The sequence below is a fragment of the Scardinius erythrophthalmus genome, assembly GCF_964197995.2.
Source record: "Scardinius erythrophthalmus genome assembly, chromosome: 15".
NCBI classification, from domain to species: Eukaryota; Metazoa; Chordata; class Actinopteri; order Cypriniformes; family Leuciscidae; genus Scardinius; species Scardinius erythrophthalmus.
In genome coordinates this window covers 28,829,054-28,844,426 of record NC_138235.1, presented here as the reverse complement: position 1 = coordinate 28,844,426, position 15,373 = coordinate 28,829,054, and the positions used below count along the sequence as shown (strand labels likewise).

Here is a 15,373-nt window from a genome sequence, read left to right as displayed (position 1 = left end):
AAATGGTATTTATGGATTGGCCATGGGATTTATTATGTTTGATAGTCCTATTAATCATGTTAAATTGACAGCCCTAGTATATGGAATGTTATAAATCAACAATAGTAAATGCTATAATTGTTCAAGTATTGTTTTTGCTGTTTGATGTTGTTTTATGTTAACTAATGCATTAACTAATGTAAACTTACACACATTTTAATGTTAAAATTGTTTAATATATGTTAAAAATATTATTTTCATTTTTAGTTTTGTGTTAACTAATTTTAGCCTGTACAGCTTTATTGCAAAGGGTTACCGAATACTCATTGTGGGTCTGTTTTTTGAACACATTTTCTGTCTGTCTGATTCTGATAGGATTTAATAAAAGGATTGAATATGAGCCCGGCACGGGAAGTCTAGCCCTGTTCCCCAGCATGCACCTGGAAACCTGTGAGGAGCCAATCACCTCCATTCAGGCCAGCATCATGCTGGAGACTAATCACATCGGCAAGGGCTGCGACCGAGACACTTACTCCGAAAAATCTTTACACAAGCTCTGCGGTGAGTCCAGACATACTTATTATAATAGAGTTACATTGACATCAAGATCATTAAATGTGGAATTTTGAATTAAGCAACTCAATTGTAAACTGTTTTAAACTAATTTACATAATCATATTACCTGCATAATCCCATAGGCACATGCTGAACCATAACCCAGCAATAATTTGGAATCCTCTGAGTAACTGTATGTGTTTATCCAGGTGCCAGCACTGGCACTGTGGAGCTGCTTCCTGCTCCCAGCACCTCTGCCAACTGGACCGTAGGCTTGCCCACTGACAACGGGCACGACAGCGACCAGGTGTTTGAGTTCAACGGCACCCAGGCCATCAAGGTCCCGGAGGGTGTGGTGAGCACCACCCTGAAGGAGCCCTTCACCATCTCAGTGTGGATGAGACATGGACCTGGAAGCAGGGAGAAAGAGACCATCCTCTGCAACTCTGACAAGACCGGTAATGACATTCACACAGAAAAAAAAAACTCACAGGACTGAGAGGGTGATGATGGCTTTAATGTTTTTGTGTCCTCATCATCTTCAGTAGGCCTGTCAAAATCATCATGTTAACGCATGCAATTAATTCACTGTGTTAGTAAAGCTGTTAACACATTTTTTAACACATTTTTTAACATTTAACACAACTCTTTTCCCGACATTGACGGAAATTTTCGCCATTTGTGAGAAAACGCTTCCCCGTCATTGACTGAAATTTTCAGGGGTGCTATTACGCATAGGGGGCGCTATTACGCATCTTCTGAAAGAGTACTGAATCTTCTGATCAAATACAGGAGAAAAAGAAGCAGAAACATGTGATATCACGTGTAAGCAGATGCATATGTAAAATAACACGATCATTAATATTAAACGGCATATAAATCAAAACTGCTTGATGTTACTGAATGAAATGTCGACCCAGGACGAGCTATAGGACTGTGAAGCTTTGGGGGTGTTGATGGACTCGATCTATGTTTTGATCATCATTCTGAATCCAATCCAGACGTTTTTTGCTCAAAATGTTGCTTTTTTTAATGAAGCTTGCCTATATTCAAATGTTGATAAAAAAAGGAATAAATAAAGCTAGAATAAAAAGTTTTTTTGTTTGTTTGTTTAAAAGCAGAGGGTCTGTTCTTTCTTTTGACATACTGCATGTTCAGATAGTCATACAACAAAATATTCTGGGGGCCATAACTTTTAAAATAATCAGAAATACTGGCTGTGGCTGGCAACTTTTTTCAAGAATGCTGGCGGGTAAAGAGATATTTGGACATTATAACTGATAAAATTATGCAGTCTGCTCTATTTGCGGCTTTTAGTTTTTATTATTATTGTTTTAAAAATTCTTTATTATTATTAGTAGTAGTAGTTTATTATTATTTTTGTTGTTATAATTTATTATTAAAATTATTTTATTTTATTTTATTTTATTTCAGGCATTTTATGTATGGTATTGGAAGTTATTTTTGAAATCACCCCATATGGTGTCATTTATGTTCACACATATTATTATCCACACAAGTATCATCCACACAAATTGCTGAACACAATAATCATATGTATTATTTTGTTTTCCTTCCTTTAAAATTAATTTATTGCATTAAGTACAAAAAAACATCCTATTTAGAAATATGTAATGATATGTAATTATATTAAGTGGTTTTATGGTAGTGTCCTTGGAAGAATATCACCAGAGTAGCATCTCATAACATTTTTGAGGGTTGCTTGTAGTAGGTGTGTGAATTGGGAATCTCACACTATGATCTCTCTCTCTGGTCATTGAAGCAGAATTGCCTGCGCTAGAAAAAGCTCATCTGCTGGGACTTATGTAAGGCTGATTACATCACAGTTATGCCCCCGTTTATGGGAAGTTGCTTTATTGTTTGCTGGGAGAGTGAGGCTGCAGCAATCCGTGTACAGAGCAGCACAGTTCAAATTAAATCCTTTCATTAACGTCTGTATGTGAAACTCACAAATATTGTAACGTGCAATCTGTCATGTGATAAACAAGCATATTAACATGAATAATCATTGACAGAAGTGTGATTTTCATTCCTGTATATGTGTCTTCTGCAGAAATGAATAGGCACCACTATTCGCTGTACGTACACAACTGTCGTCTTGTGCTTCTGCTGCGTCAGGAGCCCACCGAGTCTGAGAACTACAAACCGGCTGAATTCCACTGGAAACTCGATCAAGTGAGTCAACTTGAGTCCTTTCAGAAGCACTTAGTTTTGAAAGACGCCCTTGTGTTTCTAAACGCTATGTTTAGCCTGCTAGATCAGCTCATGTGTTAAATTAGGGCATAAACATACTTAAATAAAACTGTTGCTCCATAAAATTCTCTATCCAAATGGTCCATGTGGCATAAAAATAGTAAAACTTCTGGCTTACACAGAATTAAATATAAACCTCTATATTTGAATGGAGGTCGTATTGACCTCAGAGGATATAGATGTAGAAGCATGCATTTTAAACCAAAAGATTTAGCTTTTATCAACCATTGTCAACATTTCATAGCTTTCAGGATTGTCTACTTAATGTTGACTACTTTAGATTAGGATTTGTTTCAAAGAGTTAGGACAAATTCAGTTAGTTTTGGGAGGTATAACATATATTATAATTGTATAATGTAATATTTAGTTTTCTTACAGTTATATTGTACAAAGGGGGTCCCTTGCTAGAGCATCATCATAACTGAAGGTCCTTAGCATTAAAAACCTTAATGACTTAAGCCTAGTCCCAGACTAAAATGCATGTTTGAGCTGTTGAATTTGAAAGCAACTTGCACTGATATATCTTAAAATATGTCATTGCCATTGTTTTGTCTCAAGAAGCACACCAGTAATGTTTTTTCTAAGGCATGATTAATAAAGCTACTTAAATGCGCTAATTGAACTATGGCTTAATCTAAGCCCTGTCTGTGAAACCAGGCCTAAAAATCCTACCTGTTTGTGGCTTTAGCAAGGTAAACTTAGGGTTTCTTCTCTCATTGTAAATAACCATATCAAGTTCTTCTGAATTCTTTTGCATTGCTGCAATCTGTAGTTCAATCAATCCCTGATCCAGTCTCTCTCCTCCCAGGTGTGTGATAAAGAATGGCATCACTACGTGTTGAACATCGAGTTCCCAGCAGTGATTTTGTTTGTGGATGGTGCCACCTTTGAGCCCTTCCTGGTCACGGAGGATTACCCTCTGCATGCCTCCAAGATCGAAACCCAGCTCACCATCGGCGCCTGCTGGCAAGGTACACTCGCTAATGATCTATTGATTCTCCCCACACACAATGATGTAACCTTAGGTTTAGACTTGACACCTCTTTGTCGCCAGCTGCAGTTGAAATGTAAGCATGCTTTCTATTAGTAAGTAGTTTTGCAATTTGTAGAGTTGCCTATTTTATAACCGCAGTCATAGATGTAGTTTAAAATCTTTTTACAAATGCCATGAATTAGATGGTCTTAAAGACCTCATTAAATCAAACAGAGTTTTGTTGCTGTTTAATAAAATCAAATTCTATTGAAATAATAATAGTAATAAAATAAAAATCATTATTATTGATAATAACAACATTAATTGTAGTATTAATATTATATACTTCTAATTATATGAATCCAATATTATATAATACTTATATTATTATTATTAATATTAATAATAGTAATTTAATTATTTTTGTTATGATAATAATCACTATTCTTATTAGTAGTCATTATTATTATTATTATTATTATTATTATCATGATTTAATAACAATCATCATCACGATTTAATAATCAAGATAATAATAATTATTATTAAACCATGATTAGTATTATTGTTGCTGTTATTGTTATTCAGTCATCATCATAAAAATAATTGTTAGTAGTAAAATTATAGAATTTTTTAAATAAATGACATTTAATCAATTTAAGTAAATATTTATTTTAATTATAATAATGCTTAAGTTATTAAAAAAAATTTCTCTTTCTAACATAGATACTGTATATATAATATATATATAATATATGTAATATATATAATATAACATGTAATTATAACATACATTTTATTTATTTTAAAATACTTGTTACTTTTTAAATTATTTTTAAATGTTTGTCCAATAAAATGCACTCTAGAATACGAACCATTTCAATGCATGACAATATGTATCAAGTGACTTTCTTTCCCTTGACTATATTGAGCCCTGGTCTTTCCCTGCTCTTCTGTCTTGCCTCCACAGACCTCTCAGGACATGACAATGATACTGAGACGCTCTCAGAGCCTTTGACAGGTTGCCCAAGTCTTTCCTGATCACCCCAATATATCAATACGCACGTCTATTAACGGCCTGTGCATATACGGTTCTTCTGCAGCGTGACATATGGCTGCGGGAGGACCGTATGTGCACAGCTTCAGTCTGCAACGGCATAACATATGTAGCATGATGCGACTGAGTCGAGAGACGCCATGTCATAAACCCTGCCTCTGTCTTGTTCTTCATTTTGTTTTCTTAATTCATCAACCCAGCTCCATCTCATTTCAGTTTGCCTGCAGATCTGGAGAAGTACACACAGCAGCAGACACACAATATATTACAAGCAAAACAAGTCTGACTGTCCTTAGGGATCTGCATGTTTTTATGATAAACCAGAGGGTTTGGCTGCATTCCTTGCTGCGGTTTGCAGTGTTATTTATGCCAGTGGTATCAGTGCAGCAGACAGTGTCTCATTTCTCACTGCGTGACCTTGCTGCCTCTGCTTTACAGCATTACTCGGTCATATTATTGCTCCCGCATCTCTGTGTCCTTCAGACATAGTATAAGAGGACATTATGTGCAGCTAGAAACATACCAGTGTCATTTTCATCTTAAAGGGACAGTTCACCCAAAAATTAAAATTCTGTTGTTTCAAACGTATATCAAACAAATATATATTTATTTTGTAGAACACAAAAGTAATATTTTAAATAATTTTTACACATACAACAACACCTGTCAAGCTCTAACTAGGAAAAGTGGCTCATTTAAATGAAAAAACATGCATTTTCATTATTAGTTATTGCGTTGGGTAGTAACTAAGCTTGTCACAGCATTTTTAATTTTGGATATGAATTGAGAGCTAATTGTGAACTTTGAAGATAATATTATAATATGAATATATTTTTTAATTAATTTATTGTAAAATTGATTATAAAAAAATATGAATATACACTATAGTTAAAAAGAGGTCAGTAATTTTTTTTTTTAAATGAAATTAATAATTCACAGCAAAGACATACTCATGCAGAACAACTTTTCAACATTGATGATAATACGAAATGTTACTTTTATGATGAGTTTTTGTCTTTTTGGAGCTTGACAGATGTGCTCACTATTAACTGTCATTCTCTAGAAGTAGCAGCGTAAGGTTTTTCAATAAATTCTTCCTGTATGTTCCATGGAAATAATAATCGCATACCGCATTTGGAACAGCACAATGACTAAATGTTCTTTTGGGTCACCTATTCCTTAAATGTTGATAACAAGAAGGTAGTTCAAAACACACATTCCCTGCCGAAACCATTTAGAAATATGCAAATATGTGTAGATTTATTCAATCATGTTGCCTCATTTTTGATGTGCCTCTTTGTGCTCATTCCCATTCATTTGCCTTTTTTTCTCCCACCAAGAGTTGCATGAGGCCACAGGCCTAAATTAGGTCATCCATCATCCTGTGTGACACACTGGGCGGCACCGGCACAGAACACATAACATGCATGAGCATCAGTCACACGGCCTGTGCACACCAAGCATGCTTGAGTCTAGCAGAGCATTTGTTTGGTATCTAACAGGTTCTGTCCCCCTCCGGGTTTGTATAGGTGGCAGCGCCCGCATGACTCAGTACTTCCGGGGCAACCTGGCGGGACTCATGATCCGCTCCGGCAAACTGGAAAACAAGAAGGTTATTGACTGCCTGTACACCTGCAAGGAGGGTCTTGACGTGCAGCTTCCAGAGGAAGTGGCCTCTGCTGTGAAGGTGAGTGGATGTGAACTTTGAAGAACACAATTCAAAGAATTGGGCTTCTTTTGGGCTGTGTAGATGAAGGTTTGAAGAGTCTGATGACAGTATGATCTTTGTGAAATTACTCTTGTGACTCATGGGTGTTCTGTAGTGTTATTTAAGTATATTATTTATATACTATTATAGCATTTATTACTGTTTTGAATTAGCTTATTTTCAGTAATTTTATGTGCTTTTGTGTTTTTTATTGCTATATAGATTTTAATTTATTTAATTTTTGTCAAGTAAAAATTATTTTTTATAATACACAGTTTCAAAGCAGCTTTACAGAAAACCATGATATTAGTGTTTATAATATCTTAATATCTTTATGCCTTGTATATGCATTTAGCAGATAATGTAAATATAATTTACATTTTGTGGCAATACAAGCAATCAAGCAGTTGAGATGTGCTATATAGTATCTATCGTTCTAGTATAAGTGTTCTGTATGTATATGGATAAAGTTGGACATGGTTATATAACCAACTTTATATAAAGAGCTGGTCAGTAATATAGTTACATTTTGGGATTCATATATATATATATATATATATATATATATATATATATATATATATATATATATATATATATATATATATATATATATATATATATATATATATATATATATATATATACATACACATACATACATACAGACATACAGACACACATACACACATACATGCTTACACACATACACACACACACATATATATGTGTGTGTGTGTATGTGTATGTGTGTATGTATGCATAATAGCGTGTGTTTCTTTTTATTTTAGATTTAGTCATTCTAGTACTTAAACGTAAGATTTTTAAGTTTACGCTTTTCAATCTTATATTTAATTTTATTCCAACTTAATTTCAATGACTGAAAATGAATTTTAAGAGTTTTAATTAAAACTCTTAAAATTAGTTAACAATGACAGCACTATATATGTTTCTCTGTCCCTCTCTAGGTGGAGTTTAACCCCAACCAGTCCTCTCTGAGCCTGGAGGGAGATGACATTGAGAGCTTTGAGAAGGTCATGCAACACATCTCGTACCTGAACTCCCGGCAGTTCCCCACCCCAGGAATCCGTCATCTGCGTGTCACCACCACTGTCAAGTTAGTTTCCGTTATTTCAATTCAGCTGCATCAAACCAGCTAGCCCCACCCACTTTGAAACATTATTGTTCCAAAATAACTAACAAAACAGAAAAGCTCATAATAAAGGAGAAGTGATCTTGTCATACTTTTAGTGCATTCATAATGGTGAATGCATTATGATTGATCTACTTGGTCATTCTATAGATGCTTCAATGAGGAGACATGCATCTCCGTGCCTGACTCTGAAGGCTACGTGATGGTTCTCCAGCCAGAGGAGCCAAAGATCAGCCTCAGTGGGATTGATCACTTTGCCCGTGGAGCAGCCGAATTTGAGAGCACGGAGGGTGTTACGCTCTTCCCTGAGCTGCGTATCGTCAGTACCATCACTCGCGAGGTGGAGGTGGAAGCTGAGACCGAAGCCGAGGGCGAGGATGATCCCACAGGTATGCTGGGAATGTGAGATTCACATATTTTGCTGAGAAAGCTGGAGAGAGAGGAAATGGATCATAAAAGGGGGGGGGGGGGAGTTGTAGGATAACTATAAGAAAACAGATTGACCGGGAATAGTTTCTTCATTGCAAGAGGTATTACTTGAAAGGACAGTTCGACTTAAAATGTAAGCCAAAGTAAAATGGGCTTCAATTACACGATTAAATGGACATGGGATTAAAGTGTTTCTTGGAGCAACATTTTGGAAGTTAATGCTTAAATTAGTTCTAGGCATACTGATGTTGCTACCTGTAGGAGTCTATATAATGGATTCTGGGATGAAATTTATAGCTTATGCTTTAGGAAAAGAAAATCTAAGAGGTTTCCTCTTAGCTCATGATTTTTATTTTAAGATTTAGTGCATTGCAAGTATGGAGAGAAGGGAAATGGATAATGAAAGAGAAAGAAAGTTGTAGAGTAAGCACCATAAAATCCCCATTGACTGCAAGAGAAATTACTTACAGGGACAGTTAATATTATATATTATATAATATAATATTAATTTTAATATTCAAATAATATTCCAAACCTGTATGACATTTGTGATCTAAGGAAGAAAGAATGGTATTCTGACTTGGAACAACATATTAAATGGAAATGCAAATAGTTAAACTGTTTCTTGGAGAACTGATTCTGATTCTCGGATTAACTGTATAGCTTATGCTTTAGGAAAAGACAGTCTAAGAGGTTTTCTCTTGGCTCGTGTTTTTATTTGACATTTGAGTGCATTGTAAGTATTTCTTACTGGTTGCTTTATTCCACCTAATCAATATTTGTCATAGAATTGCATGGTGGACTTATTCTGAACATTCAAGTCTTTCCAAGATTAAATTCAATCAAATGGAGAGGCTCTGATCTAACTTACTGACGGATGGCTTTTTATTTTTGGCAGTGCAAGAGACGGTGGTATCTGAGGAGATCATGCATAACTTGGACACGTGTGAGGTGACTGTAGTGGGAGATGATCTGAATGGAGATCATGAGAGTTTAGAGGTGGATCTGGCCCAAATCCAGCAGAGAACTCTGGAGATGAGCTCTTCTAACGTGGGCATGGTCATCACAGGTACTCATCCATCTACATCAACAAACAACTGCTATTTAGTTGCATTATATGGAATATACTATCAGTATCTGGCTGATCTATATACTGTAATCTTAACAACACATGGTTAAAGTTTGACTCTGTCCACAGGGGTCAACACCATGGCAAACTATGAACAGGTCCTGCACCTGATCCGCTACAGGAACTGGCACACAGAAGCTCTGTTTGACAGGAAGTTTAAACTTGTCTGCTCTGAACTCAATGGCCGCTACATCAGCAATGAATTTAAAGTCGAGGTATGGCTGACCGCACACTGTCCTCTATGTTATAATTTATTACATACAAAATACTACAGTACCTACAGTTATATCTAAGACACAAACACAACCTTGTAGAAATTTGGGGTCAATAAGATTTTTTACATTTTCATTTAAAAAGACATTAACATTTTTATGAAACATACTATTCATCAAAGAATATTGAAAAAAATTTCAGGTTCCACAAAAATATTAAAAAGGCATAGGCTTTTCAACATTGATAATAATAATAATTATAATAAATGTTACTTGAGCACCATATCAAAATCTAAGAATGATTTCTGAAGGATCATGTGACACTGAAGACTGGAATAAAGGTTGCCAAAAACTTGGCAAAATATTTCTGTTTTTACTGTATTTTTTGATCAAATAAATGGAGCCCTGGCGAGCATAAGAGACTTCTTTAAAAAACATTTAAAAAATCTTACAGACTCCAAACTTTTGAACGGTAGTGTTTATATTTAATGAATTAAATATAATTAATATCATTTTTATATTTTTTAAGATTAATTAAAGAGCTTTTAGTTTTTATTTTATATATAGTTTTCACTATACACATTTTTATTACATGTGTATATATATAAATCATAAAAATCATTGATTACTTTTTTAAGGGTACTGTGAATACAACAATTCTATGAATAAGGCTATATAAAAATAAGCCAAATAAGGATTTGCAAAGACCTATTCTGCAGCAAGTTGTATTGTACTGTACTGTGCAGATGGCAGTTATGTGACCGTCTTAATCTTTTATGTAATCAGGTCAACGTGATCCATACAGCAAACCCAATGGATCATGCTAACAATGCTATGGTACAACCTCAGTTCATCAACCAAGTACAGCACGCTTCAGTGGACCTGTCTGGACACAACCTGGTGAACACACATCAGGCCTCAGGTACACCTTCTCCTCCCCTCCTCTGATCCATCTGTTCAGCTTCTCTTGGAGACGTTTCATTGGCTGCCTCATCTCTCACAGTATCTCTCCTAGATTATTGCACTAATCCCTCATTAAAGATAATCCAGATTTGGTAATCAAACGAATAATGTCAAGCTCAAAACTGAATTCAGTTTCTTTCCACGAGTGTTTCCTCAGCTTAAAGTTAATTTAAAAAGTAGGACGGTTATGGGGCGCTGTGTCCTTAGCCCATTTTTAATGGTGCACTTTTAGGGATTATATACGAGTGCGGTCTACAACATCTGGGCAGCTGGCGAGGTGCACCTCAGACAACCTTTTTTTTTTTTTTTTTTTTTTACCCTAAATACCTAATGCTAATGTCCCTCCACTCTTCACAGTTGTCCCCAGTGCTGCCACCATCGTTATTGTTGTATGTGTGAGCTTCCTGGTGTTTATGATCATCCTGGGAGTGTTCCGTATCCGTGCTGCCCACCAGAGCACAATGAGGGACCAGGAAAATGGCAAAGAGAATGAGATGGACTGGGATGACTCGGCCCTCACCATCACCGTCAACCCAATGGAGGTGAGTTCTTAAAACAGAGCTCGCTCAGCGCTCTTAGAACACTCATACATAGTTAATGCAGCAGAGGGCTGAACCCATCAAAAACTCACTGCACTGTTGTAAAAATACACTGTTATAACCATCCCTCCTCCTCCTCCTCCTCCTCCTCCTCCTCCTCCTCCTCTACATTTGTCCACTAATATGGATATTCTATTTACTGAACTATTTGCAGTATGGTTACTGAAAGAAGTATTAAACCAGACCATTTCATAGATATTAAACTCCAATATAGAGGCTATGGATATGTATGTATATATATATATATATATATATATATATATATATATATATATATATATATATATATACACACACACACACATTTTTATCTGTTTATCTGTCATGTCATGTGACCATCAGCCAACCTCAGAGAACTGTGAACATGCAAATGTGTTGTTAAATGGTTAAAATATGACATTAAAATCTCAGGGGGTAAATATTTTATGTCTAGGGGGTTCCGCTGAAAATAAAAGTTTGGCAACCCATGCTCTAAAAAAAAAAAAAAAAAACAGAATTTGATTCCTCATGAATCAATTAATTTGAATAAATCTACAGACATCTATCATACAGTTTAAAGAACCTCCAATTGTCTTTTGTAGACTTACGAGGACCAGCACAGCAGCGAAGAGGAAGGAGATGAGGAAGAGGAAGAGAGCGAGGACGGAGAGGAGGAAGACGACATCACCAGCGCGGAGTCAGACAGCAGTGAAGATGAGGGAGGCGAACAGGAAGACCAGCAGGGTTCGAGCAGACAGCAGCAGCTGGAGTGGGACGACTCGACCCTCAACTACTGATCCTCCCAAACACACTGTACACACTACTTTAAGATCACACACACTCACACACCCCTGCACAGTCACATCCCTCTGCCAATAGGGATGCCCATGTTCCCCTTACCTAAGGAGCCATGCGTAAAAACGCTGAAAACTAAACGATTATACGATATATGTACAATATAGATGCAAATATATCCGGTGTCTGTCGTGACAGGTGTTGCAGTCCGCTTCATTTCCACCCGCCGAGGCTTCCCTACCGACATCTTATCGTGGTGGTATTCAGTGTAGTATAGTATCACAGGTATCTCAACACAAGTTCCTAATTTATTGAATCTTTTTCTGTCCTTTCCGAGGGGAATCCCGGCATACGTTTGCGTTCGTGTTCGGACACATCCCTGGCACTTTTACTTTCAAGTTGAGCTCCGAGAATGATTTAATGTATATTCCTTGCACCTGACGTTTTAGGGGTATTTGCTCGGGAAATTTAGAGGAAAAACTCTTTGATGCTTTCCGGATCACTTTTTTTTTTTTTTTTTCTCTTCCTCTTTATATTGCATGGCAAGATTTGCAATCATTGGTATGGAAGAATACAACTGCTTTTTGATATTTTGTAAATAAGATGAAACCATGTAATTAGTCAATGTGTTAGTGAAAGCCTAACCAACGGTCAGACACAGTACCCGCTGTAGAATATTTGTCAGATGCTCTTAGCATGTTTCAGAAACTTTTGGTAAATCTCATGCTCGTACAAAAGACGTCCGCTTCATAGAGAGAAACCCATGACAGAGGCCGAGGTTTCTGTGGCAAAGTGTCGTTCATTTTGTCTTTTCTCTTGGAGGTGGGTGTGCATCTTCTTGTTTCGTTCCGTTTCGTTTCGTTTCGTACTGTAGGTTGGGCGTGGAGTTGGTTCAGTGCTTCGGCTTTACATATGCTAATTCTAGCTGGGCTTGCAATGGTACAAATGCTGCACCAAGGCTTCAATGTGATCAGTGATGTTTTGGGGACTAATAATCACATTCAGGTGATACAGTTGTTTTTTTTTCCCGCGTGGTACTGTATGTTGTACAGTTTAGGCACGCTGCAGTTATTTAAGCCATTCTTCAGTGATAGTGCTTGTATTTTCTGTAATAAATAGAGACCAATTGGAATCACAGTATGCACTCTAATGACCCAGTCTGAATAACATTAATGAGTGAAATGACATGGAAAATGGGTGCGCTGGTGATTATCGACAATGTGAGCATTGCTACGTCTATTGCGTACTGTTTTAACAGACCTCTGTTGCTAAAACACTGGCGTAATTATTATTTTTTTGTTGCAAAATCAGGGTTACCCTACATTATTATTGTCATTTTGAGGCCCCTAAAAGCATTAAAAGGGCTAATTTGCCTATCACAACGCATTGAAAGAAATCAATTTCAACTCTTGAAGCGTAAAATATTTTTGCAGTATGGTCGGTAGATTTTATTGTACATGGAACTGTACTGTAGAGTTGTGTAAAGATATTTGTTTACATTTGGTAAACTTTTATTCCTTTTTGGTGACGCTATCAATCTACTCCAGATTTGCAGGTCATTTCTCCTCGTAGTTGCTCTCAGATCCACGTCATAGTTTCGTTTTCTTACTTTTCTTACTGTGATTGGACATTTCGGGATGCACCTTCGAAAATGGTCAGTTATCGGGGGAAAATAATATTCTGTTCCCGTCGGGCTTGAAAAAGAATGTTAATTATTTAGTAAAGACGGACGTGAAGCTTTAGGGTACTTCATTCAGACCTCCTTTTTTTTCGTTTACATGCATGACTATTCTCAGTTTAAGGCCTAAGCTACAAGGCTTTGTTGTGATTGGTGGTATGAATATAATTTTATGTTATGTCAGAAAAGGTACAAGTTGTCAAGAAGGTCTATTTTTGTGACCCATGAAAGGGCGATGGGAGAATTTTTTTAGGTTTTAGTTTTTGTTAAATGTTTTGGTCATCAGGTCCCCCTCAAAATTGACAGGACCTTTTAAAGAGAGGTCCAGATTTCAGCTGGTGGAGTTGGGAGTGCCTTTTGCCTATCACAGCGCATTAATAACACAACTAACCAAACACTCATCCATGCCATTTTAGTTGTTGCAATCTTCTCATTTTATAATTATTTAATATTAGATTTCGTACAGGTATGGGGAAGTGATTTTAACTTGGTTTTATTTCATTTTCTGTTATGATAGGGATCAACAGCTAGTTTTATCAAGAGTGGGCGTTTTAATTGTCCAGCATAGATGTCTTGTGTTCATGTTGATGTGTAGAGAAAATAGGTCCATACTGTATCATCAATGAATATTGTACTAAATACTGTTTGAGGAACTTCCACTTCGAAAAGATGTACATTATTATAGGCAGCATATGTGGGTATACGTTTAACAATGTGTATAGTGAAAGGTGATCTTGAAGTGTATCTCCTGATGAGGGCAGCATGAAATTCACATGAATCCGATACATAATGATTTCTCACACAAATGTAATAGTCTCTCACAGTGTATTCTCAACATACAATCATTTTGAAAATGTTTGATCGATGTAGACCATTCCATGAGACCAAATTTAGTATAATCAATGTTTTTACTGAAAATCGCACAATTGTTTGTATCTTCCCTCCTTTCCCCTGATGCAAATATTCATCCGCAGTTTCTCAAGGGAAAAATCATGTGAAATGTGTTTCAAACGATGTGATTTTGTCATGTGGTTTTGACGATTTTAAGACACTGGCGACAGAAACTTTCCATAATCAATAACCTGAGTCTGTGCTGAGTGTGAATGGCTGCAGATGGTGAGTATGTAACAGAAGCATTGTCTTTGCATGTATAACACAGATATAAACATTTCCTGTAACTGGCACATGATACTGGTGTAGAGGGGTCAGGAGACTGGTAATACTACTGAATCAAAGATTATCTGTCACAGATTTGCAGCCTTCAGTGGTCGTTGTTCACATTTTAAATTACTTTTATTTTTTTGCTCTAGAAATGAAAATTGGGGATGTTGTAGAACTGTTGGATGCTGCCTTCCAGCTCATTCACTTTTCTATTATTCAGAGGAATAATTATAGTGAAGTTGATGCTTGCTCATGAACAAAATAAAGGATGAGATGGGAATAAAGTTGTGTTGGAGTTCAGATTATTTCATTTGATAATTATATGCTACACACAATTTCTGTCTATGCCCACTTTTACCTTAGCACAAAAATAAATCATATAAATAAATGTGTGTGTATATATATATACACACACACACACACACACACACACACACATATATTTATACATATATAATTGAATTTAATATGTAATCTTTATATATTATTTACATAGTATAGCATTCAGTAACTTTTAGTCATCCGTGTTGGCGTTTAAAAGCAGCATTAAAAATACATCATATTAACCCTCTACCATTTTCATACTTGAAGAAAATATAAATAAATGTTTCCTTACCCAAAGGGTGTTTAATCATTCACCATGATGTTTCCTCATTTCATCTTTTAAGATGAAGGTGAATTACAGACTACAGTAATGCTGCCACCTAGTGCTTGAAATCTGAAAAATAT

At 36.1% G+C, this 15,373-nt stretch overlaps 1 protein-coding gene across 4 annotated transcripts in view; it reads left to right on the top strand.

Moving 5' to 3' along the window:
- clstn1 (calsyntenin 1) overlaps nt 1–14,922 on the top strand; it is a 41,581-nt gene extending 26,659 nt beyond the window's left edge. For 2 of the 4 annotated variants that reach the window (XM_081387689.1, XM_081387688.1), the window contains 13 exons: nt 355–540; nt 744–992; nt 2,609–2,730; nt 3,617–3,779; nt 4,752–4,802; nt 6,368–6,525; nt 7,515–7,663; nt 7,850–8,088; nt 9,027–9,197; nt 9,327–9,472; nt 10,256–10,391; nt 10,790–10,974; nt 11,613–14,922. In XM_081387689.1, the coding sequence (XP_081243815.1) occupies nt 355–540; nt 744–992; nt 2,609–2,730; nt 3,617–3,779; nt 4,752–4,802; nt 6,368–6,525; nt 7,515–7,663; nt 7,850–8,088; nt 9,027–9,197; nt 9,327–9,472; nt 10,256–10,391; nt 10,790–10,974; nt 11,613–11,807 (2,150 nt within the window). In that variant the 3' untranslated portion in view covers nt 11,808–14,922. The remainder of the gene's footprint in view (nt 1–354; nt 541–743; nt 993–2,608; nt 2,731–3,616; nt 3,780–4,751; nt 4,803–6,367; nt 6,526–7,514; nt 7,664–7,849; nt 8,089–9,026; nt 9,198–9,326; nt 9,473–10,255; nt 10,392–10,789; nt 10,975–11,612) is intronic. The other 2 variants (XM_081387691.1, XM_081387690.1) reach the window with 1 other exon arrangement.
- Nucleotides 14,923–15,373: the final 451 nt, after the last annotated feature.